Source organism: Budorcas taxicolor, chromosome 24, assembly GCF_023091745.1.
Source record: "Budorcas taxicolor isolate Tak-1 chromosome 24, Takin1.1, whole genome shotgun sequence".
Lineage (NCBI taxonomy): Eukaryota > Metazoa > Chordata > Mammalia > Artiodactyla > Bovidae > Budorcas > Budorcas taxicolor.
Window position 1 is genome coordinate 39,593,673 of NC_068933.1, and position 27,409 is coordinate 39,621,081.

Consider the following 27,409-nt stretch of genomic DNA (forward strand, 5'->3'; position numbering starts at 1 on the left):
CAAGGACTCCACAGGACTCGGGGCACCAGGGCCTCCACTCCGGAGGCACAGGAGGCTCACGCGCACTGAGACCCAGCGAGAGCAGACTCCACGGGAGCGTGGCCCAGACCACGGGCTGCTCGAGAGGGCCTCGGGGGCACAAGGACACTGGGGGAGAGGGGCCGTGGACACCCGTCACAGCGGACGCCCCCAGAGGCCACCGTCCACACTGAGGCCTGGCCTGGCCAGTGGGTTCCAGCGCGGGAACACCTCAGGCCAAATGACAGGCGAGAAGACAGCCCCGCCGGTGGCAGGCCGGCTGAGCCCACAGCTGCCTCAAGCGCACCCCTTGACACGGTCCTCCCAGCACAGGGCCAAGACCCAGCTGCGGCCCCTAGCAGGCGGGCTCCAGCCCTTCCCACCAGCAGGGCTGCACAAGTCCCAGAACCAACCTCAACCTCCACCGGGCAGACACCAGAACCCAGAAGAATCACTGTTCTGCCGTGAGGAACGGAGACCACAAACCCAGAAAGTTGGGCAAAAATAAGATGGCAGAGAAATATGTCTCAGACAAAGGAAGAAGATGAAACCCCAGAAAAATAACTAAGTGGGGTAGAGAGAGGCAATCTGTCTGAAAAAGAATTCAGAGTAATGGTACTCAAGATGGTCCAAGATCTCAGAAAAGGAACGAAGAATAGACCAATAAAATACACAACATATTTAACAGAGACCTGGAAAATTTAACCAACAAAAAGCTGTACAACACAGTAACTGAAATGAAAAACACACTAGAAGGTCAGACAAAGACAACACAAAAAAAGTTACGGGCCAGTATCACTGATGAACATAGATGCAAAAATCCTCAACGAAATTCTAACAGATTCCAACAACACACTAAAAACCTCATACACCATGATCAATTTGGGTTTATCTGAAGGATGTAAGGATTCTTCAATATATGCAAAATTGATGTGATATATCATAATAACAAATTGAAAGATATGATAATCTCAATAGATGCAGAAAAAGCCTTTGACAAAATTCAGCACACATTTATGATAAAAACTCTTCAAAAAAGGGGCACAGAAGGAACCTACCTCAATGTAGTTAAGGCCATATATGATAAGCCCAGAGCAAACATTATTCTCAACAGTGAAAAAATGAAAGCATTCCCTCTAAGATCAGGAACAATACAAGGGTGACAAGCTCACCACTATTATTCTACATACTTTTGGGAAGTCCTAGATCAGAAATCAGAGAAGAAAATGAAATAAAAGGAATCCAGGTTGGAAAAGAAGAATTAAACCTCTCACTGTTTGCAGATGACATGATACTGTACAGAGAAAACCCTAAAGACGGTATCAGACAGTTACTAGAGCTCATCAGTGAATTTAGCAAAGGTGCAGGACACAAAACCAACACCCAGAAATCACTTGCATTTCTATATACTAACAATGGAAAATCAGAGAAGTTAAGGAATCAATCCCATTCACCAATGCAACAAAAAGAATTAAACATCTAGGAATAAACTTACCTATGGAGACAAAAGAACTGTATACAGAAAATTATGACACTGATTGAAGAAATCTAAGATGACACACACAGATGGAGAGGCAGTCCACATTTCTGGGCTGGAAGAATCAATACTCTGAAAATGACTGCACTACCAAATGCAATCTGCAGATTCAATGTGATGCCTATCAAATTACCAATGGTCTTTTTCACAGAACCAGAACAAAAATATTTCACAATTTACATGGAAGCACAAAAGACCCCGAACAGCCAAACCAATCTTGAGAAAGAAGAATGGAGCTGGAGGAATCAACCTCCCTGAAGTCAGGGACTGACTTCAGACTATACTACAAAGCTACAGTCATCAAGACAGTGTGGTACTGGCACAAGAACAGGAATGTAGATCAATGGAACAAGACAGAAAGCCCAGAAATGAACCCATGCACCTATGGGCACCTTATTTTTGACAAAGGAGGAGGCAAGACTAGACAATATACAAGAGGCGAAGACAGCCTCTTCCATCAGTGGTGGTGGGAAAACTGGACGGCTACACGTAAAAGAATGAAACTAGAACACTTCCTAACACCATCAACTCAGTTCAGTTCGGTCACTCAGTCGTGTCCCACTCTCTGCATGACCCCATGAATTGCAGCATGCCAGGCCTCCCTGTCCATCACCAACTCCCAGAGTCCACCCAAACCCATGTCCATCGAGTCGGTGATGCCATCCAGCCATCTCATCCTCTGTCGTCCCCTTCTCCTCCTGCCCCCAATCCCTCCCAGCATCAGAGTCTTTTCCAATGAGTTAACTCTTCGCATGAGGTGGCCAAACACAAAGATAAACTCAAAATGGATTAAAGACCTAAATGTAAGACCAGAAACTATAAAACTCTGAGGAAAACATAGGCAGAACACTTGATGACATAAATCAAAGCAAGATCCTCTATGACCCACCTCCTAGAGTAATAAAAACAAAAGTAAACAAGTGGGGCCTCACTAAACTTAAAAAGTTTTTGCACAGCAAAGGAAACTATTAACAAAGTGAAAGACAACCCTCAGAATAGGAAAAATAATAGCAAATGAAACAACTGACAAAGGATTAATTTCCAAAGTATATAAGCAGCTGATACAACTCAATGCCAGAAAAACCAACCACCCAGTCAAAAAGTGGAAAAAAGACCTCAATACACATTTCTCCAAAGATGACATCCAGAGGGCTAACAAATACATGAAAAGCTGCTCAACATTGCTCGTTATTAGAGAAATGCACATTAAAACTGCAATGAGATATCACCTCACACCAGTCAGAATGGCCATTATCAAAAAGTCTACAAACAATAAGTGCTGAAGAGGGTGTGGAGGAGAGGGAACCCTCCTGCACTCTTGGTGGGAATGTGAACTGATACAGCCTCTATGGAAGACGGTATGGAGATTCCTTAAAAAAAAAAACTAAGAATAAAGCTACAGCAATCCCACTCCTAGGCATATACCCTGAGCAAACCAAAACTGGAAAAGACACACGTGCCCCAGTGTTCACTGCAGCGTGAGTTGCAATACCAAGAGCATGGAAGCGAGCAAGACGTCCATCGACAGATGAACGGATGAAGAAGCTGTGATACGTTCACATGAGAAAATGTTACTCAGCCTTAAAAAGTAATGCACTTAAGTCAGTTCTGATGAGGTGGATGAACCCAGAGTCTGTCATACAGAAAGAAGTCAGTCAGGAAGGCAAAAGCAAGTATCATATACTAATGCAAATATATGGGATCTAGAAAGATCATACTGACGAAATAATCTGCAGGGCAGCAATGGAAACACAGACATAAAGAGACTTATGGACATGGTAGGGGGCAGGAAGGAGGGGGGGTGTATGGAGAGAGCAACATGGAAACTTAATTACCATATGCAAAATAGACAGCCAATGGGGGTGGGCTGGATGACTCGGGGACGCAAACGGGCTCTGTATCAACCCAGAGGGGTGGGGTGGGGAGGGGCGTGGCAGGGAGGTTCAGTGGGGAGGGGACACGTGCACACCTGTGGCGGATTCGTGTCGATGTTTGGCAGAAACCAACATAATTCTATAAAGCAACTAACCTTCAATTAAATAAAATACACTAGAAGGAATAAGCAGCAGAATAGCTGAGCAGAATGAAGAGATAAACTGAAGACTAAATGCTCAAAATCACTGCCATGGAACAAAGAAAAAGGAATGAAACAAGGACAATCTAAGAGGCCCCCGGGACAACACTAAATCCACCAACATTCTCATTATGCAGGGGAAGAGAGGAAGGGCCTGAGAAAATATCTGAAGAGGTGATAGCTGAAAAGTTTCCTAACACTGGAAAGGAAACAGTCACCCAAGCCCAGGAAGTGCAGCGCCTCAGGCAGGACAAACTCAAGGAGCAACATGCCAAGACACACGGTAATCAAACTGAAAAATGAGAAGACAGAGAAAATATTGAAAGCAAAAAGGGAAAAGCAATAACGTAACATACTAGGAAATCTCCACAAGGTTCTCAGTTTATCTTCCAGGAGAAACTGTGGGGACCAGAAGGGAGTGGATGAGGTGTTTAAGGTCATGAAAAGCAAGAAGCTGCAACCCAAAATACTCTACCCAGCAAGACTCTCATTCAGATTTGGCAGAGAAATGAAAAGCTCTGCAGACAAGCAAGAGGCTAAGAGCATCCAGCACTAGCAAACCAGCTTTGGAACAAACGCTAAAGGAACTTCTCCCAGCAGAAAATTAAACACTGCAGCTAGAAACACAAAAATCATGAATGGGAAAACTCACTGGTAAAGGCAAGCATACAGTACAGGTAGGAAATCACCCCCACCGAACATGACCTCAAAACCAGCAACTGTGAGAGGAGGAGAGAGCACATGCAGGGTGCCGGAGACGCACCGGAAATTAAACGACCAGCAACTTAAAACAGCTTGCTTATGTATAGACTTCAGCATCAAAACTTCATGGTAACCGTAAACCAAAACTGTACAATAGATAGACACACAGAAGAGAAAGCAATCCAAACACAACAATAAAGGCAGTCATCAAATCACAAAAGAAGGGAACCAAAGAGGGAGGGAGGAAAAAGGCATACAAAAACAGCTTCGCTCCAGATGGCAGAGTATGAGGGCTTGAGCTCATTCCCTTCTCACACCACCACCAAAATCACAACTGATGAAAAACCGTCATCATCAAAAAACAAAAACCACACTGGAATCTACTAAAAAGATACTCCACGCCCAAAGACAAAGAAGCCACAATGAAATGGCAGGAGGGAGGAATCACAATAAAACCAAACTCCATAGCCTCCGGGTGGGCAACGCAAAAACTGGGATACAGTCTCAGCAGAGAAGCTCTGCCCAGGCGTCCCAGCCTGGGGCTCTGGCGATGGGAGGAGGAGCCCCCAGAGAACCCAGCTTTGAGGGCAAGCAGGTGTGACTGCAGGAATTCCAGGCAAGCTGGGGAGACAGAGACTCTACTCCTGAAGGGCACACACGAGGATCTGTGCATCCCAGGGCCTGGGGGAAGAAGCGGTGGCCTCGTGGGAGACTGGCACTGCACGGTCTCCTGTGGAGGCTGGGGGGGGGGCGGGCGGTGTGTGGAGAGCACGTGTCTGAGGCTCACTGTGGGGACAAAGGCAGCGGCAGCAGCAACTCTGGGAAGTGCCCACTGGTGTGACCCCCCTGAAGGCTGCCATCAGCCCCATCAAACATCCTGTAGGAGCCTGTGCTGCCGAGCAACACGGCACGGGGACACGGCCTGCTCCATCAGCAGACAAGCTTCAGGTCTCCCTGAGCACAGGCCTGCACCCCAGAGGGACAAGACCCAACTCTACCTGCTGTGGAGTCCCATCAGGGAGCCCGGACAAGCCTCCCAGCCTCAGCCACCAGGGAACAGACAACAGAAGCAAGAACGACAATTCTGCAGCCCGTGGAACAGAAAATACAATCACGGCAAGTTAAGACAAAATGAGACATCAAAGGAATAGTCCCAAATGAAGGAAGGAGATGGAACCCCAGAACGACGACTAAGTGAAGAGGTGACAGGCAACCTACTGTAAAAAGAACTCAGAATAATGATAGTGAAGATGACCCACGAGTTCAGAACAAGAATGGAGGAAATACAGAAAAGGCGCAAGAAGTGTTTAACAAACACCTAGAAGAACTAAAGAAAAAACAAACAGATAAACAATAACTGAAACGAAAAATACATTAGAAGGGATCAAACCAAAGTAAGTGAGGAAGAAGACCAGATAAGGTGAGCTGGAACACAGAACGCTGGAGATCTCTGCCATGGAGCAGAACAGAGAGAAGAGAAGGAAGGAGGAGACCTCTGGAACAACGCTGAACGCGCCAACATGCGCGCGGAGGAGAGAGCATGGACCCGAGAAAGCATCTGAAGACGTGACAGCTGAAAACATCCATAACACGAGCAAGGAAAGACTCAAGTCCAGGAAGTACAGAGAGTCCCAGGCAGGATAAACCCAAGGAGAAAAGACCCGTAGTAATCACATCAGCAAAAATCAAAGGCAAAGAAAACATATTAGAAGCAACAAAGGAATGGTAACAAATAACACACAAAAGAACTCCCTAGGGTATCAGCAGATTTCTCAACAGAAACTGCAGGCCAGAGGGGTGTGGCACATTTTTAAAGTGATGAAAGGGAAGAACTACAACCAAGAATGAGCCACCCAGCAAGGCGCTGACTCACACCTAAGAGAAAAATCAACAGATTCACAGACAAGCAAAAGCTAAGAGAATTCCGCATTACCAAACCAGCTTTATAACAGATACTAGGGGAACTTCTCTAAGTGGAAAAGAAAAGGCCAAAACTAGAAACATGGAAATTATGAACGGAAAAGCTTACCAGTGAATGCAAACGGACAGCCAAGGTAGGAAATCACCCCACATGAAATGACATCAACCCAGGCAGCGAGATGCCAGGGGGGCAGACCCAGAGACCGCAAGCGCATCTGAAATGAACGGGCCAGCAGCTTCAGAAGCACACGAACCTTGTTCACACAGAAGATGCCACATCAAAACCTCACAGCGAGGCTTCCCTGGTGTCCGCTGGCTAGCAATCCATCTTGCAAGGCAGGGGACAGAGGTCTGATCCCTGGCAGTGGCCACCCACCCCAGTGTTCTTGCCTGGAGAATCCCACGGACAGAGGAGCCTGGCGGGCCGCAGTCCACGGGGTTGCAGACTGGGTCATGGGGCCATGACTGAGGGACTCAGCGCAGCACCGGGGAACCAAGAGCTCCTACGCTGCGGAGCTGCCACGCCCACGCGATGCAACCACCGAACACCTGCGCCGAGAGAACTGAGCCCAAACACCACAGCGAGTCTGTGGGCCACGGGAGACAGCCCCGCGGGCGCAACGCACAGCCCACGTGCGGCAGCCAAACGACTCCGTTTTTTGGTTTTTTTTTTTAAGAGAAACTCGTGGTAATTGCAAACAGAAAAATCTACAACAGATACACCAAACAGAAAAGGGAATCCAAACACAATGCTAAAGTTAATCATCAAGTCAAGAGAAGGGGTTTCCCTGGGGGTAGAGTGGGTAAACACTGCCTGCCAAGGCAGGCTCCAGAAGACTCCACTCGCCGTGGCCAGCTAAGCCCGTGCGCCACACTGCGGAGTCCACACTCTGGGGCCTGCAAGCCACAACTGCTGAAGCCAGTGAGCGCCAGTGACCGAAGCCCGCCTGCCCAAGAGCCTGCGCTCGGCAGCAAGAGACACCCGTGCACGGCCACTACAGAGGGTCCTCACATGCCTGAATGCAGCAGCAAAGACTGAGCGCCATTCAGCTCAGTCACTCAGTCGTGTCCGACTCTGCGACCCCATGAATCGCAGCACGCCTGGCCTCCCTGTCCATCACCAACACTTGCAGTTTACCCAAACTCAGGTCCATTGAGTCAGTGATGCCATCCAACCGTCTCGTCCTCTGTCGTCCCCTTCTCCTCCTGCCCGCAATCCCTCCCAGCATCAGGGTCTTTTCCAGTGAGTCAGCTCTTAGCATCAGGTGGCCAAAGGATTGGAGCTTCAGCTTCAGCATCAGTCCTTCCAGTGAATATTCAGGACTGATTTGCTTTTGATCCATTTCAGCCAGTCTATGTCTTTTGGTTGGAGCATTTACTCTACAAGAGACCCACTTCAAATATAGGAAAATGTATTCCATGCAAAGAGAAATCAGAAGAAAGCCCAAAGAGCAATACTCATATCAGACAAACAGACTTTCTTTTTTCAAATGTGCTTCTCCGGCTGCCCCAGGTGGCAGTGTGGTGTGCAGGCCCGGCAGCTGCGGCCGCAGGCTCAGGAGCTCTGCAGCGTGTGGGATCTTAGTTCCCCAACCAGGGAGCAGACGGTGTCCCCTGCACCGCAAGGTGGATTCCTAACCACTGGACTGCCAGGGAAATCCTACGAACAGACTTTAAAATAAAGACTTGTAAGAGCCAAAAAGAGACACTACATAAAGATCACAAGGATCAAAAAGAAAATGTCACTGTGAATCTGTATATCCACCACAGGAGCACACCGATATATAATGCAAGTGCTGAGAGCCATAAAAGGGAAAACCGACAGTAACACAGCAGCCGTGGGGACTTGAACACTTTTCATCAATGGATAGAGCATCTAACACCAAAATCAACAACGAAACACAGGCTTTAAATGACACATTAAACCAGATGGGCTTAATCGATGTTCATAGAGCATTTAATCCAGAATCAGCAAATACACATTCTTCTCGAGTGTTCAGGGAACATTCTCCAGAACAGATCTTATGCTGGGCAACAAAGCAAACCTATGCAAATTCAAGAAAACTGAAAGCATATCAAGCATCTTCTCTGACCACAACTCTATGAGATCAGAAATCAACTGCAAGAAAAAAATTCTAAAAAACACAAAAACCTGGAGGCTAAACAATGTTACTAAACAAACAACGGATTGCTGAAGAAATCAAAGAGGAAACCAAAAAATTCCTAGAGATGAGTGAAAATGAAAACATCACAACCCAAAAACCTACGGGATTCAGCAAAAGCAGTTCTAAGAGGGAAATTTACAGCAATACAAACGTACCTCAAGAAACAACCCAATCTTATACCTAGAGCAGTTAGACAAAGAACAACAACAAAACCTCAAAGTTTGGAAAAAATCATAGAGCAAGGCACAAAAAATAGAAACAAACAAAAAAAAAAACAGCAAAGGTCAATGAAGCCAAAAAGCCATTTCTTTGAGAAGATAAAGAAAACTGATAAACCTTTAGCCACATTCATCCAAAAAAAAAGAGAAATGAAATCAGAAATGAAAAAAGAGAAGATACAGAGCAAAGAAACAGAATCGTAAGAGATTATTATCACAAGCAACTATATGCCGATAAAACTGACAACCCAGAAGAAACGGACAAACTCCAAGAAGAAAGGAAGACGGAAGGAGGCAGGAAGAGAGAGAAAATGTGAACAGACCAATCAGTCAGACGTCCTGAAACTGAAACTGTGATTTAAAAACTTTCGACAAACAAGAGTCTAGGACCAGATGGCTTTGCAGGCAAATTCTATCAAACATAAGAGGAAAGTTAATGCCTATCCTTCTGAAACTCTTTCCAAAAGTTTCCAACGACAGAACGCTGCCCAACTCACTCTCCAAGGCCACCATCACCTTGATACCAAAACCAGGTGTGACATCACAGAAAAGGAAAATTACAGGCTGAGAGTACTGATGAACACAAGATACAAAAATCCTCAACAAAATACCAGCAAACCGAATCCAACAATACATTTAAAGATCATATACCACGGCAACAGGGATTTATCAGAGATGTACGGATGTTTCAATATCTGCAAATCAACGCCATTACAGTAACCACCCGAAGAATAAAAACCATATGATCATCTCAACAGATGCAGAAAAAGCGTTAGACAAAATCCAACCCCATTTATGATCGAAAACTCTACAGAAAATGGACATAGAGGGAATCTTCTTCAACATAATAAAAACCATATACAACAGACACATAACCATCGTCATAACCAACGGTGAAGAGCCGAAAGCCTCTCCTCTAAGACTGAGAACAAGAGAAGGATGCCCACTGTTGCCACTTTTATTCAACTTTTACGGGAGTCCTAGCCATGGCGATCAGAGAAGAAAAACAGAAGGAATCCACACTGGAAAGGAAGCCAGCCTGCGTCACTGCCGATGGCATCCCACTGCACGAAGAAGTCCTGCGGCGGCTCCAGAAACCTCCTGGGGCTCGGCAGTAAGCGCAGTGCGGTGCGCGCACAAGAGATACACAGGACTCCCTTGCGTATTTACACACTAATAATGAAAGGTCAGAAAGACAAATTAGGGCAACAATCTCTTAGCTCTGCAACAAAAATAATAAAATACCTAGGAATAAACCTAGTATCTAAGGAGGCCAAAGACCCGTACCCTGATACCTGTAAGACGCTGATGAACAAAACTGATATTGATACACGGACGGAAAGACATACCACATGCTTGGATTGGAAGAATCAAAATTGTCAAAATGAAAAATACTATTCATGGCAATCCACAGATTCAATACAATCCCTATTAAATTACCAATAGTATTTTTCACAGAACTAGAATTAAAAAAAAAAAACCACTCCCTAAAAATCTGTACAGAAACACACAAAACCCAGAAGCCAAAGCAATCTTGCAAAAGAGAAATGGAGCAAATGGAGCAGGGAGGATGGAGCCCCGGCTTCAGACCACACTACAGAGCTGCAGGCAGCAAAGGAAGCATTTTCTGGCACAAAACAGAAACAAACATGAGTGGAACAATACAAAGCCCAGAGATAAACCAGGCCCATCATCACTCCATCGATGACAAAGGAGACAAGGCTACCCAGTGTCAGAGAAACAGTCTCTTCATCAAACAGTGCAGAGAAACCCAAACAGTTACATACAAAAAAAAAATCAGATCATTCTTTAACACTACACACAAAAATAAGCTCAAAACGAATTAGAGGCCTAAATCTGAGACTGGACACTTAAATCTCCTAGAGGAAAACACAGACAGAACTCTCTCTGATATAAAATTGGAACAGTATCTTTTTTGATCCATCTCCCAGAATAATGGATATAAAAATGAAAATAAACAAATAGCATCTACTCAAAAGCTTCTGCACAGCAAAGGAAACAATAAACAAAATGAAAAGACAACCCACAGACCGGGAGAAAATATTTACAAATGATGTGACTGACAAGGGAATGGTCCCCCAAATTTAGCAACAGTTCAAGATGCTTAACAGCTTCAAAACGAACAGCCCACTTAACAGATACTTCTCCAAAGAAGACGTACAGACAGGCACGTGAAAAGATGTTTGACATTGCTAATTATTGAAAAAGTTCAAATCAAAACCACAATCAGATATTAATATCACCTCACATCAACCAGAATGGCTATCATCAGAAAAATCCACAAACAATAAATGCTGGAGAGGGTGCAGAGAGAAGGGAACCCTTCTCCACTGTTGGTGGGAATGTAAATTGGTGCACCCACCCTGCAGTAATAGCGCGGAGGGTCCTTAAGAAACTAAAAATAGACCCACCATCCGATCGAGCCAACCCCATTCCTGAGCGTATATCCAGAGAAAACCATAATTCGAAAAGATACATGCACCCTTATGTTCAAAGCAGCACTGTAACAGCCAAGACATGGAAACAACCTGTATCCGTTGACAGATGAATGGATAAAGATGTGGTATACATGTCTACAATGGAATACCATTCAGCCATTTGAAAAAATGAAATAATGCCATTTGCAGGAACGTGGATGGACCCAGAGATGATCACACTAGATGAAATAAGACAGAGAATGAAAAATGTCACAGGCTATCAGTTAAAAGTGGAATCTAAACTATGATACAAAAGAACTTATTTACAGAACAGAACCAGACTTTGGGGAAAAAAGCCTTGCAGTTACCACGGGGGAAAGCGGAGGAGAGCGATGAATTAGGAGTTTGTGTGAATATGCGCTCACTACTGTGTATAATCAACAGGGATCTCCTGTGTAGAAGAGGGAACCCTGCTCGGAGTGCTGTAATAACCTACGTGGAAAACCTCTGGGAGAAGAGGAGGGATACACGTATGGCTGAACTGCTTCCCTGTGCGCCTGAAACAAGCACAACATTGCCAATCAACTGCTGTTGCTCACCCGCCAAGCCGTGTCCGACTGCGACCCCCGGACGGCAGACCCCCGGCTCCTCTGCCCTTCACTGTCTCCTGGCGTTGCTCACACTCACGCCCACTGAGTCAGTGATGCCATCCAACCATCTATGCTCCATTATAAAATATTTTTAAAAATCTAATAATGTTTTAGTTAACCCAATAGATCCAACATACTGTTTTAACATGTTATCAACTTAAAGAATCATAAAGGAAATACTTCAGGTTACTAAGCGCTAGGTCTGAAACCAAGCTTCCTTTACAATCGCAGCTCTCAGACCGGCCGCCTCCACGCAGTCCTGGGAGCACAGCCTGAGACAATGCGTGTGGACGTCTGTGCACACACACGTCTGCGAGTGGCTCACACAGACACTGGGCTTGCAGGCGACGGTGCTGGTGAGGCGGGCCCGATGGCCAAAGGGAAGAGAGTACTAAGTACGGGCACTGAGCCAAGGGTTTGCAGACAAGGACCCTCGGTTCTCCCGACAGCCTCACTGCAGAGGAGTCTCTAAGGACCAGAGTTTGGGCGGCGCCAGGAGAGTGGGGGACAGAGGAGCCTGGGGTCTGCCGTCCAGGGGGTCGCCGGGTCGGACGACTCGGCAACTGAGCGACAACAGAGCACAGAGCGTCCCTCCTCTCCACCCCCAGGCCGGCAGGCTGAGGCCTTTCTCCCAGGGAGCCGGGCCTCCACGCACAGAGCTGCTCCTCGCGGGCCGGGACCCGTGTCCACCGAGGCCCCGCGGCAGGGGGCCAGGGTCACGCAGGAGCGCCTCCCTGGATGGACCCCGAGCGCCAGAGGGCGCGCGGCCTCGGACCGCGAGCATCGCGTCGGCCCGTCTCCTTCCGCCCTGCTAGAGCTTACCCCCCGCCCGCCGCCCCGCCCCGCCGCCCCGCCCCGCCCCGCCCCGCCGCCCCGCCCCGCCCCGCCGCCCCGCCCCGCCGCCCCGCCCCGCCCCGCCACGCCCCGCCGCCCCGCCACGCCCCGCCGCCCCGCCACGCCCCGCCACGCCCCGCCACGCCGCACCCCACGCCACGCCGCCCCCCCCACGCCACGCCGCCCCCCCACGCCACGCCGCCCCCCCACGCCACGCCGCCCCCCCACGCCACGCCACGGCACGGCACGCCGCCCCCCCACGGCACGCCGCCCCCCACGCCACGCCACGCCACGCCACGCCGCCCCCCACGCCACGCCACGCCGCCCCCCCACGCCACGCCACGCCGCCCCCCCCACGCCACGCCGCCCCCCCACGCCACGCCGCCCCCCCCACGCCACGGCACGCCACGCCACGCCACGGCACGCCACGGCACGCCACGCCACGCCGCCCCCCCACGCCACGCCGCCCCCCCACGCCACGCCGCCCCCCCACGCCACGCCGCCCCCCCACGCCACGGCACGCCACGCCACGCCACGGCACGCCGCCCCCCCACGGCACGCCGCCCCCCCACGGCACGCCGCCCCCCACGCCACGCCACGCCACGCCGCCCCCCCCACGCCACGCCGCCCCCCCCACGCCACGCCACGCCACGCCATGGCACGGCACACCGCCCCCCCACGCCACGCCGCCCCCCCCACGCCACGCCGCCCCCGGGAGGCCCGCAGAGCGCCATGGAAGACAGCCTGCCTCCGGCCCAGAGCCTGTAGCCGCCCGCAGGCCTCGCAGCCTCGCCGCCGCTGGCCGAGCCCCGGGCCGGTCCACCCTCTGCCCGGGACCCCGTGAAGGCCCTCCCGGGTGACCTCATGCCTGCCCTACACGTGGGTAAACTGAGGCCAGGCCACAGAAGGCGTTTCCCCTCCCTCCTGACTCCAAGGAGAAGGGCTGACGCCTGGGGCCCCAGGCAGACGGAGGAAGCGGCCCCTGGACAAAGGGAGACCCGGTAGCCGGGAGACCGAAGCCTGGAGGCGCCGGGCCCGTGGGGGGCGCAGGGTCAGGACCCCGGTCCCGGGGCCGCCTGGCTGGGACTCAGCCTCACCGCGAGGTGGGACCCCACGTGGGCGTGCGGGGCTGGGTGACGGTCTCCAAGCGCAGCACGTTCAGCACCGGGGTCAGTCCTCCGGACTAGCCCCCAGCACCGGGACCCAGGGGCCCGCGGGGCTCCGTCCTCCCGTCCACACCAGAACGCCCCGCTCGCGCGCCGGAGCCTCACCGCACTGCCGCGCACCCGCACCCTCGGAGGCACCCGGAGCTCCGCGCCCACCCCCGGCCGGAAGACGCCGGTCTCCGCCCACCGGGTCAGGCGAGCTGAGCTTTACCAAGGACAGGCGTGGGCACGAGACAGGCAGCCCAGCTCAGACATTTCATTGTCCTGAACGTTTCCAGGGCCACCCAAGACCCTCTGATTTCACAAGAAACATCACACACACTCAAAGGATCCCTGGCAGCTGCAGCTTCCAGAGTAACCATTACCACTCTTGGAGAGATCCAGCTCCCCGAGGAAGTCACACACACACTCCTGTGTCCTGCATGACTGGACTGAGTCCTCCTCCTGAGAAGGGCTGTGTGGGTGTGTCTAATTACAGTCACTGGATTTGCTCTGCAGAACTGTATATACTCGAAGACAGCAAAGGTGTAACACACAGAAAAATCGATGCTTTCAAAGCACCTTGAAAGCTCACGTCACTCCCCCCGCATTCGACTTCCTCCAGAGACCCTGCACACTCCGCACCAGGTGGGACACGCCCCTGCCACCTCCACCGCTTCCCTGCTCAAAGGCGCCGGCCCGGCCAGCGCTGGGCAAAGGACGGGCGTGACAGGCCTGCACGCCTCCAAGGCCCGGAAGCCACACTGCGGGGTTGCAGGCCCTTTCCCAGGCCACCCAGAGGGGCCCCCACCCCAGGGGGAGTAGGTGGTGCTGCCCAGCTCTGGGGGAGCCTGTGGCTGTCAGGCAGCAAACCCAGAGCTCCCGGTGGTCCCCTGGGCACCCTGGCCCCTCCTCCCCACTCACCCCGACGGCGGGTGCAGAGCCCACGTACCAGGATGTCGAGGCAGGCGGCCTTCAGCAGGGTGATCTGGTCTGCGATGGTCAGGCCGGTGAAACCTGGCAGGCGTTTGGCAAACTCCACGATCTTAATAATGCACTTGGTGGCCAGTTCACTGAATTTGTCCCAGAGGCCCAGGTCCAGCCGGACTCGATGGTCAGCGCTGGAATTCTAGGGGGGAGCGAAAACTCGGTCAGGGCTAGCTGTGGGAAGCTGGCGGAAGGCAAGGGACTAAACCCGGCTCCTTCTGAACATGCGGACGATTCACTCTTCACCAAGGAGCCTTGGGGCTGGGGGCAGGGGGGTTGTTGGTAGTTGACTTTTTAGCTTAGATTCATCTTTTTTAAATGATCAGAGTCTCATCCCCCAGACCAGTGGATAACCGAGTAGTGGAGAAGCTCTCTTCAGCAAATACTCCAGCCAATGAAGGAAGGGATGGGAGGCAGCGGTGTCACCACTCTGTAATCTGATGAACCAACGGCTCCACTCAGCCCAGGACAACCATAGGCAGAGGGCCCTTCCTGGGGACACCGAGCTGCCGCATCCAGCCTCACGGGACCACACCAGGGTTTTATTGTTTAAAGTCGATTTGCATTTAGTTTCTATCACCTGCAACAGGAAGACGTCTAACTGATGCCAAGTTATGGGTTAAGATGGACTAGGGGTGAGAGCTTCACATTCCCCTCGCAGAGAGGTGTCAGGACCTGGAGAAGGGGGTCCCGCCCCACGGCCCCCATCACCTCCTGCCTGGACCTTCCTCGCCCCGCCCTGGCCTCCTCACAGCACATTCTTTAACCAAAGGAATGTGGGTATCCTTTTAAAGCCTAAGTCACAGCGAGTCAGTGTTGCTCAAAGATGTCCCATCTCACTCAGGCTAGAAGGCTAAGTTCTCCCCGCGGCCTGCAAGGCTGTCCAGCTGACTTGCCTCTCCCAGATCCCTCTGTCCCGGGGAAGATGCCCAGCGGGGCCTGGCCTCAGGCTCTCTGCCCAGGCCGCCCCTCCTGTTGGCCTGCCCTGCTCTGGGGTGCACCCCTCGACCCCCAGTCTGGGCAGAGCTGGGCTCCCCCAGCCATTCCGAGACAACCCCCGCAGGGGCCGCCTGCATTCTGGGCCTGCGCTCCCAGCCCTCAACCCCGACACACCGCCCTGTCCCCAGGGGCCACACGGGCCCGGCACTCAGCAGGGGTGCTCAAACATCTGGGAGTGAGTGCATCGCTGAGTGAGGTGCTTCCCGATGTCGATGTGGACGTGAGCATGAGGCTGGCCTGGGTAGTGGGGGTGGGGGGGGGGGGCGGGTAGGATCTGGCAGGCAGGGAGAGGCAAGGTCGAGGCTGGGGCTGGGGCCCTGGACGCCCTGGGACACACCGCCAACCCAGAGTGCTGGCCCCTCAGCTCACCGAGTCTATACCCGGGGCTCTGCTTGTGAAGGTTGGTTCGGAGCTGCAAGGGAGCCGTGCGTGAGGGATGCTCAGAGGCCTGATGCAGGCAGAGGCTGTGGTCCCACTCACCGCCCCCTGTCCCCGTGGACCTGGGGACACGGCGCACCCGGGCAGTGGGAGGCCTCCGCACCTGTCCCTCGGTGCGCTCCGTGCTCTGTCTGGCCATGGGAAGGTGACACGAGGGCGGGCCCTCCTCTGGGCTTCCCTGGAGCCAGGCCCCTTCTCAGCGCTGGAGAAGGAATTCCCTCTAACTCTCAGGAGCTCTCCCCTGGCGGGCGGATCGCCACCTACCTGCAGAGCTAAGGCCCAGTCAAGTGAGCCGTGCTCTGCAGCCCCGGGCCTGCCTCTCAGGGCCCGGCAGAGCCTGGACTTTGTCTCCAGGAGCCTGTCTCCTGGCTGGAAACCCCGGAGACTGGAAGATACCGGGCCTCCCCATGGTGAGGGCATGACATGCTGCAGCTCCCTGCGGTCCAGAGACTCCGTGAAGGGCAGCCAGCACGTCCGTCCACAGGAGGATGGGGCACAGAGACCCCAACGCACATGCTGTGTGGTCCTCAGACCTGGGTGCTTCTGCCAGCCCCGCCACTCCGGGAGGCGGGGGAGGGCCCCCCAAGATGGCTGGTGAGAAGCAAGGGAGAGGGGGCAGGATCTCCCTGAAGGCGATGTTTCAGGGGTGCTCCCAGACCCCCTTCTAAGATGCCTGGGCTGGGACAGGAGCCTGGAGGCACCCCTCTGCCTGGCCTGGTGGTCTCAGCGATCAGGGGCCCTGCTGGAGGGCAGGGCATGGGCTCGGGGCACCAGCTGCCAGATGGAGTGTGTCCACCACTCCTCCCGGAGATCCAGGCTGATCTGCGACCCGCGCTCCTTCTCCGAGGGCGCCTCACGGAGCCACGGCGCTCCCCTCCCCACTCCCCCGAGGCCTGGGAGGGCAGCCTGCACCCCTGGGGCCTGCGAGGTGGGAAAAGCCAGGAACAGCAGAGAGTGGGCCCAGGCCGACCCGCACCTCCTGGAGATCACCTCTGTCAGGCGGAGTCAGGCCCGGGTGAGGCCACGCAGGTCCGGAGGGGGAGCCCTGCCCACCTGGTCTCTGTACTGCAAAGTCACATACGTGTCCCTCCTTTAACCTCCTTGGCAGCCCCACAAGGCAGTCCTCGCTCCAAGGTCACGGAGCCCCCAAGCAACCCGGACAAGGCTTGAACCTGGGCCTCAGAGGCCCTAAGACCTGGATGCCACGGCGATGCTCCATAAGGAAGCAAAGCAAATGCCCTGGTGCTGGGCTGTTTCCTCTTTGGAGGGTGGGTCATCCGCCGCTCTGCCGCCATAAGGACTTCCTCTTCGCTTCGTTTCTGGGGAGGGGTCAGACGTCTCCCCAAGGAAGGCAGCACCTGCCCAGGCCTCGGCGTGGAGAGTGGGGGCCAGGTTCCTGCGCTTCCCTTCCATAGCCTCCTGGGCCCTGACTAGGGTCCCAAATCTTCCTGAGTTAGGGAAGAGAAGGAGCCACTCTTTCAGGGATCTGGAGATGGGCAGCTAGCTGCCTTTTTAACTCCTCTCCACCCACTTCTGCCACAGGCATCTGATGGGGGTGCCAGCTTGGTGAAGGTGCACGAAGTCCCCTCGCAGTGGGAGCTGTTGCCAGTAGGAAAGTTCTTATAGAAAGACCTCATCTCAGAACCAAGAGGCTGCAAGGGATGCATCGTGCCTGCTGTTCTTTATTTACTCCTGCGTGCACGTCCCAAGAAGACTGGAAGCCACTTACAGTAAAAACGGAACTAGACCCGGTGCTCTGGGGTGGCTTCCGCACGGGATCAGGCCACCCCGAGGTTAGGGGCACCCCCTGGAGATGGGACTTAACAGCCGCACTCCCTGCGAGATCCAAAGAGGCACAAAAAGGGGTGCTGGAGGCCCTCGGGGAAGCCCCTGTCCAGGGCTGAGAGCAGACCCTGAGACTAGGAATCGAACACAAGCTGCTCCTTTGAGCGGAAATTCCGGGCAGCATGGGGCAGGGAGAGGGCGGTGGGAGGGGGCTCCACCCTGCTGGGGAGCTCAGGGAGCTGGTCATTCTCTGCCATCGGGCGGAGGTTGCTCCCAGGAGTGTCCATCACCTCCCCTCCAACCCTCCGTGTGTACCACACTCACCCCGCAGCCGCACAAAGCCTTGAGGCGGGTGGTGGGCCTGCTGCGTGAGCCACTCTGACGGGGGGCGGGCTGGATCAGACCTCAAGCCCAAAAAGAATCCCAAAGGAGAGGCTCCCCAGGAGGAGGGAGGTGGGGAAGGGCTCAGAGAGGCCCACCCGAGTCCTGGTATGCCAACCACACACGGGACCGTCCTGCGGGGAGGTCTGGTCCCGGCCACGTGCTCTAGAGGGGCAAGTGCCATCCACACTTGTTTGCCTTGCCCTCCAGACCCGAGTGCCGCCACTTTACCTGATGATCAGGTGAGTCAGGGGCTGCAAGATGGACACGGCCACCCTAAGACAGCCCTGCCAGCAGAAGAGGGCTGGGGCCCCGACTGCACAGCAAGTGACCCCTCAACTCTCTCACTGCTGGACCTGGCTCAGAAGCTTCCACCTCCAGGAAGCTCTCCCTGCTGTGACTGTTCGTCTTCTGGAGCGAAAGGTCTGATTTAAGGATAACAGCCCCTCCTCCTACAGAAACGCCCAGGGGCTCCTGCCTCCATCCTGCCTGGTCACCCACCCTCCTGACATGCAGGGTACTGTCTGGGGTTAAAAGAGCTGCCTTCAGACTGCCCGTGTCTAAGGCCGCTTGGTATCTATGGGACCTGGGGTAAGACTTACTCCTCTGAGACACGGGGCCCTTGTGCCGGCGTCAAGGAGGCCTTGGAAGGAACCAAAGAATCCATAAGGCAAGAGACTTGGTATGGCCCTTGGCACAGAGTAAATGCTGAGTATCAGCTGTAACAACGATGATAGTAACAGTAATAAAGACCCCTAATCACAAACTACGGACTTCTCTCCACTGCTTACGGACTGAAACCCAAAAGCGAGGCTGAGGGAAGCCAAGAAACGAGCACAAGGTCGCACCACTGCCAAGTGGTTAAGCGGGATTTAGACCATACACACCTGGCACCTGGTTCCTGATTCAGAGCATCACCCAGGCCTCTGGCCCCGCTTCCCCTCCCGGGCTGTCCTCAAAGCTCCCAACGCTGCCTGTCCTGCCTGTGTTCTGGGCGGGATGGTACCCTGAGCTCAAGGGGACTTGTTTACTAGGTCAGTAGTAGGCCAGGCCAGGTCAGCGCCTTCACTGACGGGCTAGCATCTCTTCTCCCTGACACCAGGGCATGGGGCGCCGGGCCCAGAATGTCATGCTGGGTCTCGCTACTCGAAGCACATCTGTGGCCTTTGCTACTCAGGAGTGTGGTCTGCAGACCAGCGGCACCTGGGAGCCACACCTGCTGAATTAGAACCTGCACTTGAAGGGCCACCAGGTGCTCTGTGAGCTGGCCAAGGGGGAAGCAGGCTCTCGGTTCCTCCTCCGTTGGCAGGTCCGCCAGGGGACCTGTGTCCAAGTCCAGGGCCAGCTCTTCAGAAGCTGGTGCCACTGACCACACAGCCTGCGGGCGCCTCACTCCCTCTTTTTCTGGCTCCATTATGGCCTCTTATCTCTATAACCTTTCACCCAATTCTGTTTCTAGTGCCATCAGTCACTGAACCAGCAAAACTCTGCAACATTTGGAGTTTTTACAAAAGAACCCACATCTTAGGTGGGCAACGTGAACTTAAGAGCCCAGAACGACTTTCGAATTACACTCACTCATTTTTGAGGGCTTATTACCTTCTACTCACTAGAAATACATTTACACGTCAGAGAACACAACACGTGTAAACATCAGTTTGAAAACATCCAAATACCTGAAGCCATCTCCCCCGGCAGAGCCAGACCAGCCAACACAGGCCCCCTGCCCCGTCACCCCGCCTCCCCTTTCTCTTGTTTCTGGCCCAGCGAGGCCAATGCCCGGGGTCCGGGAAGGGCGGCGGAGGGCCCCTCAGGGCAGCCCCCCTTTGCTTTCCCAGGGCCCCTCTACCCTCGTCCTTCGGAAGCCTTGCTCCCCTGGGCGGGCTCTCCCAGTTGGAGAGCCCTGCGCTTCGCACCACCATCTGCTGAGACCCCCGACTCCTCCCTGGCTCCCCTCGACCACTCCCCCCGGGGGAAGGTCCCCGTGAGCAGGAGCCTCGTCTCCATCCCCTGGTCCCGGAGCTGTGCACGGGTCCCACCTAGGGTCCCACCTGTGTGTTGTGACTGCGAGGGAGGAAGGGCCCACTCGACGCAACCACAGCTGAAACCCCTAGACTGGACCGGGTGGTGAAGAGACCCCCTTACCAAGCCGGGTCCCTCCAGCCCAGGGTCGGCCAGCGGGCGCACGTGTCTGCTAGTCCATGCTAGTGCGCCTGCGCAGCAGGGCACGGGCGCATGCGTATATGAGCATATGCGTGCGTCTGTGCGTGCGTGCGTGCGTCTGTGCGTGCGTGCGTGGCGGCGCGGGGTGGGCGGGGCCTCTCACCGTGGTGTACTTGCCCAGCTGGCAGAGCGAGGGGAAGGTTTCTTGGTGAGCCTTGCGGATCTTCTCGGTGAGGTCGTCCAGCTCTGCCGTCATCTCGTAGCTCTCCGTGCACTCCTGCTTCGAAGGCTCCTTCTTCTTCTTGTTTCTGTCATTCCTGACCGCTGCGGACGAGAGAGCAGACAGACGGAGCAGGGTCACCAGAGGCCGGGCTGTGCCGCCGCGTGCTGCCCGGTGCGGGGCCGGGGAAGGCGGTCGGCACAGCACAGCGTCCCCGGTAAACAGGCGGCGGCCGGCGGACAGCGGCGCGCCGGCTCCTGAGGAGAGCTCAGCTCACCCAGAGGGAGGGCCTGTTTGTTTGGAGGGAACCTCCCGTGTGCACTGGTTCCTCGAAGACTTTCCGGGCACGTTCCCCCCAGTTCCGAAGGGGGTGGCCCGAGGGGCGTGCCAAGAAAACCCCTCTTGCCTGGGACACACATCCCGGAATGGAGCTAGGGATTCGTAGCTAGGCCTTTCGGTTCACTTTTTTTGCTTTTCAGTTTTCTTAACGGGCAGTTTTGAAGAGACTCATTTTCAAGAGGATGGGATATGGGGTTTTTGTCCCTTCATGTATTTCTGCTTCGTTAACGTTCTGTGTTAATCACAGTCTTTTCTGTGAAGTTTTAAAAAGTAATAATCCACGTGTCAGGAGCCGTCGGCCTGGGAAGCTGTCCGTTCTTTCATCCCTTTCCTGCCCTGAAGCCCTTGTCCCCACGCGTTGTCTGGCAGCGGGCCTCAGGCAGCACAGCCTTGGCCTCTGCTCTGGGCGTGAGCACAGCCTCTCTGACGGCTCAGAGCCGAGGGCCACTCAGAGCTCTGGCGAGGGTCTCCTGGGGAAGAAAACTGGGACCCAGGGAGGCAGACAGCGGAAACTAGACCATGCAACTCCCCCCCGTGCTGCCGAGGGACCCAGGGGTGCCAGGCTGGACACCACCTGCTGGAGCTCCTGCCGCCCTGACCTGGGAGTCTGTGCTGCAAACGACCCAAGGCATAATCTGATCCTTCCTGAGAGGATTCAGCCTGGCCCTCCTTGAAAGCCCCCAGGCGATCTGACAGCCAGCAGCTCCCCAGGTCGGGGTCTACACTGTGAGGACCCCAAAGCCGTCTGGGAGCTGAGGGCAGAGTGAAAGCATGGCACCAGCATAGGGGGAGGAGAGAAGGTGGAAGGAAAGAAATGGGGGGGGGGCGGCGGGGAGACGGAAAAGGCAGTGCGGTGGTGCTGAAAACAGCTCTGTAAGAGCACCTCATGCCTGCAGTCGGGGGAGTACTTGTGAGTGCCTTCAGATCCTACTGGGAGCCGTGTCCACAGTATGCCACTCGATCCCCTTGCCAGGTAGGCAATTTTAAACCCATTTTACAGATGAGGAAACACAGCCTCAGTGAGATTAAGGTATGTGCCCATGACTACGAAGCTAGCGAGTCCCTTCCTCTCTACTTGCTTGTTCCTAACAAACACATTTGAAAAAACTCCTCCAGGCGAGTTTCTTTTCCAGGACTCTGAAATGTCACTGTTCTTTGGCTCAGAATGTTTCCAGGTCTAGGACAAGTAAGTAAAGACAGTTGGGGTATCTAAGCCTCACAGGAAGGCAGACTGTGCCCAGGCCACTCCCACAGGTTGCAGACACAGGGGAGGAGAGCATGGTTTAAAGCAGGGAGAGTGCAAAAGTGAAAAGCCAATTCGTTTTAAAATTGCATCAAAAAAAAAAAAACAACAACAAAAAACAAACCCTTAGGAATAAACCTGACCAAGTTGGCAAAAGACTTAGGTGCTAAGAACTATAAAACATTAATAAAGGAAACGGAAGATGACTCAAAGAAATGGAAGATATCCCATGCTCCTGGATCAGAAGAATTAATATTGTTAAAATGGCTATACTACCCACAGTAATCCAGAGACTTAATGTGATCCCCATCAAGTCACCCAGGATATTTTTCACAGAATAAGAACAAATAATCCTAAAGTTCATATGGAACCATGGAAGACCCAGAATTGCCAGAGCAACCCTGAGGAAAAAGAAGAAAGCAGGAGGCACAGCCCTCCCAGACTGCAGACAGCACTACGAAGCTAGAGCAATCAAAATGGCATGGCATTGGCACAGGAAGAGATCCAGACCATCAGAACAGGATGGCCAGCACAGAAGTGAACACACTCACCTAAACACCACTTGACTCTTCAACAAAGAAGGCAAGAATATACAATGGGGAGAAGACAATCTCTTTTGCAACTCATGCTGGAAAAGTTTAGACAGCCGCATGTGAATCAGTGAAGTCAGAACATACCCTCACACCACACACAGAAAGAAACTCAACACGGCTTAAAGGCTTAAATGTAAGACAGGACACCATAAAGCCAGAAGAGAACATAACAAAACATTCTCTGACATAAATCACACCTGTGTTTCCTTAGGTCAGTCTCCAAAAGCAATGGAAATAAAAGCAAAAATAAATGGGATCTAATCAAATTTACAAGCTTTTATACAGCAAAGGAAACCATAAACAAAATGAAAAGACAGTCTATGGACTGGGAGAAAATATTTGCAAATGATATGACTGACCGACAAGGGCTTAATTTCTAGAATATACAAGCATCTCATATAACTCAGTAACAAGGACAATCCAATCAAAAAATGGGTAGAAGACCTAAATAGACATTTCTTCAAAGAAGAAATACAAATGGCCAACAGGAACAATGAAAAAGTGCTCAACATCGCGAATTAGAGAAAACTACAGTGAGGTGCCCCTCACACCGGTTAGAATGCCCATTGTCTAAAAGTCTACAAATCACAAATGCGGGAGAGGGTGTGGAGAAAAGGGAACCCCGCTACACTGTTGGTGGGAATACAGACTGGTGTAGCCACGATGAAAAACAGCATGGAAGTTCTTCAAAAAAATAAAAATAGAATTGCCAATGATCCAGCAATCCCACTCCTGGGCATACAGCTGAAGAAAACTCGGCTTCAGAAAGACGAATGTACTCCTATGTTCGCTCTTGTTTATTCTAATTCCTAAGTTGTGTTCAACTCTTTTGGGACCCCATGGGCTTGTAGCCTGCCAGGCTCGTCTGTCCATGGGATTTCCCAAGCAAGAATACTGGAATGGGCTGCCGTTTCCTTCTTCCTACCCAGGATCAAACCCACATCTCCTGCATCGGCAGGGGGTTCTTTACCACTGAGACACCTGGGAAGCCCTACGTTCAGAGCAGCACTATTTATCATAGCCAAGACATGGGCTTCCCTCGTGGCTCAGCTGGTGAAGAATCTGCCTGCAATGTGGGAGACCTGGTTTTGATCCCTGGGTTGGAAAGATCCCCTGGAGAAGGGAAAGGCTACCCACTCCAGTATTCTGGCCTGGAGAATGCCATGGACTGTACAGTCCATGGGGTCACAAAGAGGTGGACATGACTGAGCGACTTTCACTTTCCCTTTTCAAGACATGGAAGCAACCTGAATGACTAACAACAGATGAATGGATAAAGGTGTGGAACATACATAAAGTGGATTACTGCTCAGCCATAAAAAGGAACGAATGGGGTCATTTGTAGAGAGGCGGATGGACCAAGAGATTATCATACTAAGTGAAGGAAGTCAGGCAGAGAAAGACAAACACCAGGTGATATCACTTACATGTGGAATCTAACATATGACACAAGTGACCTTATCTGTGCAGCAGAAATGGACCCACAGACATAGAAACAGATCTGTGGTTGCCACGGGGGAAAGGAGGTGGGAGAGGGAAGGATCAGGAGTTTGGGGTCAGTAGATGCAAACTACAATATATAGGATGGATAAACACAAGGTCGTACTGTATAGCACAGGGAACTCTATTCAACATCCTACGATAAAGTATATGGAAAAGAAAGCGTATAGATATATGTACACCCAAATCACCTCGCTGTACAACAGAAATTAACACCACATTATAAATTAACTATACTTCAATAAATTAGGGAGAATGCAGAGAAAAGAGTCGACATGGGAGCCAAGTGGTCACCTGGGTTTGGGGGGCCGTGGCCTGAGGTCCTACGTGAACACTGGGCTCTGCGGGCAGGTTGTTGGCACGTGCCCCCCGCCCCCTCCTGGCCCTGCTGAGAACTCTGTCCTTCAGCTAACATGAAAGTCCTACCTAAGCAAGATGGTCTTCTGACAGAACAGTTTGGCATGAGAAAAACAGTTTGGTAGGTCCTCAAAAAAACACATCCAGCAACTCTATTGCTTGGTGGACATGCCAGAAAACAGAAAATACACGTCTGTGCAAACCTACAGCCAAACATTCACAGCAGCATGATTCCTAACAGCCCAGAAGTGGAAATCACCCACCTGGCCATCCATTAATGAAAGGATAAACAAAACCGGTCTGTAAACAGTGGAATCTTAATAGGCACAAAAATCACAGGATTCAGACACGTGACAACATGGATGAATGTTGGCAACACGATGCTTAGTGGAAGAAGCAAGCCTTCTTTTCTATTCCTGTGGTTCTAATGCTATGGGATATTTGGAGTAAACTAATCCATACAAAGCCAGTTGGTGGTTGCCAAAGGGTGGGGTGAGGGTGGGGGGAATGGGAAGTGACTGCAGGTGGGCCCAGGGTTTCTTCTGGGGAGATGAAGATACTCCAGAATTAAACAGTGGTAATGGCTCTGCATGCCAAAGAATGTTCAAACTATGCACAATTGCACTCAACTCACACGCTCGCCGAGTAATGCCTAAAATTCCCCAAGCCAGGCTTCAACAGTACATGAACTGTGAACTTCCAGATGTTTAAGCTGGATTTAGGAAAGGTAGAGGAACCAGAGATCAAATTGCCAACACCCACTGGATCATCGAAAAAGCAAGAGTTCCAGAAAAACATCTATATTTGCTTTATTGACTATGCCAAAGCCTTTGACTGTGTGGATCACAACAGACTGTGGAAAGTTCTTCAAGAGATGGGAATACCAGACCATCTGACCTGCCTCCTGAGAAGTCTGTATGCAGGCCAAGAAGCAACAGCTAGAACTAGACATGGAACAATGACTGGTTCCAAATAGGAAAAGGAGTACGTCAAGGCTGCATATTGTCACCCTGCTTATTTAACTTGTATGCAGAGTACATCATGCAAAATGCAGGACTGGATGAAGCACAAGCTGGAATCAAGATTGCTGGGAGAAATATCAATAACCTCAGATCGCAGATGACACCACCTTTATGGTAGAAAGTGAAGAAGAACTAAAGAGCCTCTTGATGAAAGTGAAAGAGGAGAGTGAAAAAACTGGGTTAAAACTCAACATTCAGAAAACTAAGATCATGGCATCTGGTCCCATCACTTCATGGCAAATAAATGGGGAAAAAATGGAAACAGTGAGAGACTATTTTTTTTTTTTTTTTTGGCTCCAAAATCACTGCAGATGGTAAACCTGCAGCCATGAAATTGAAGGACACTTGCTCCTTGGAAGAAAAGCTATGACTGACCTGCTGCTGCTGCTGCTGCTGCTGCTAAGTCACTTCAGTCGTGTCCGACTCTGTGCGACCCCATAGACGGCAGCCCACCAGGCTCCCCCGTCCCTGGGATTCTCCAGGCAAGAACACTAGAGTGGGTTGCCATTTCCTTCTCCAATGCATGAAAGTGAAAAGTGAAAGGGAAGTTGCTCAGTCGTGTCCACCTCTTCGAGACCCCATGGACTGCAGCCTACCAGGCTCCTCCATCCATGGGATTTTCCAGGCAAGAGTACTGGAGTGGGGTGCCATTGCCTTCTCCGATGACCAACCTAGACAGCATATTAAAAAGCAGAGACATTACTTTGCCAACAAAGGTCTGTCTAGTCAAGGCTATTGTTTTTCTGGTAATCATGTATAGATGTGAGAATTGGACTATAAAGAAAGCTGAGTGCTGAAGAATTGATGCTTTTGAACTGTGGTGTTGGAGAAGACTCTTGAGAGTCCCTTGGACTGCAAGGAGATCCAACCAGTCCATTCTAAAGGAAATCAGTCCTGAATATTCATTGGAAGGACTGATGCTGAAGCTGAAACTCCAATCCTTTGGCCACCTGATGTGAAGAACTGACTCACTGGAAAAGACCCTGATGCTGGAAAGATTGAAGGCGGGAGGAGAAGGGGATGACAGAGGATGAGATGGGTGGATGGCATCACTGACTCAATGGACATGAGTTTGAGTAAGCTCTGGGAATTGAAGATGGACAGCGAGGCCTGGCGTGCTGCGGTTCCTGGGGTCACAGAGTCAGACACGCCTAAGCGACTGAACTGAATGGCTGTGCAACCATGTGAAGTGTTACAGATCCCTGGACTGTATACTTTAAAGCAGGGGTCCCCAACCTCCAGGATCCAATGTCTGATGATCTGAGGTGGAGCTGATGTAATAATAATATAATAAAGTGCACAATAAACATAACGTGCTTGAATCCCAAAATCATCCCACCCCGCTCTGGTCCAGGAAAAAATCGTCTTCCACAAAACCGGTCCCTGGTGCTAAAAAGGCTGGGGACCGCTGCTTCAAAATGATGAGTATTACGTGACTTATATCTTTAAACAACAAGAGCCAACAACAAAGGCCCAAAGCCCGTGGGTGGGCTCAGTCACCCAGCACTCGGGCCTGCTCTGGCCACGATGGCACCTGGACCGCCCGACTTAGCCATGGTAGCAACATTGCTCACTGACGGCTTAGCGAGGGCCAGACCCTGCCTCAAGGGACTCAGTAAATTCCACAGCGAACTGGGGTGGTGGGCATTCTGATTCCATGTCTACAATCTAAAAACTGGAG

At 52.2% G+C, this 27,409-nt stretch overlaps 1 protein-coding gene across 1 annotated transcript in view; it reads right to left on the reverse strand.

Moving 5' to 3' along the window:
• The window catches only part of RARB (retinoic acid receptor beta), a 183,383-nt gene that overhangs the window by 7,390 nt on the left and 148,584 nt on the right, over window positions 1–27,409 (reverse strand). The window contains exons 4-5 of the mRNA XM_052661557.1: window positions 20,618–20,778; window positions 14,654–14,830 (exon numbers count right to left, since the gene is read on the reverse strand). Of these exons, the coding sequence (XP_052517517.1) occupies window positions 14,654–14,830; window positions 20,618–20,778 (338 nt within the window). The remainder of the gene's footprint in view (window positions 1–14,653; window positions 14,831–20,617; window positions 20,779–27,409) is intronic.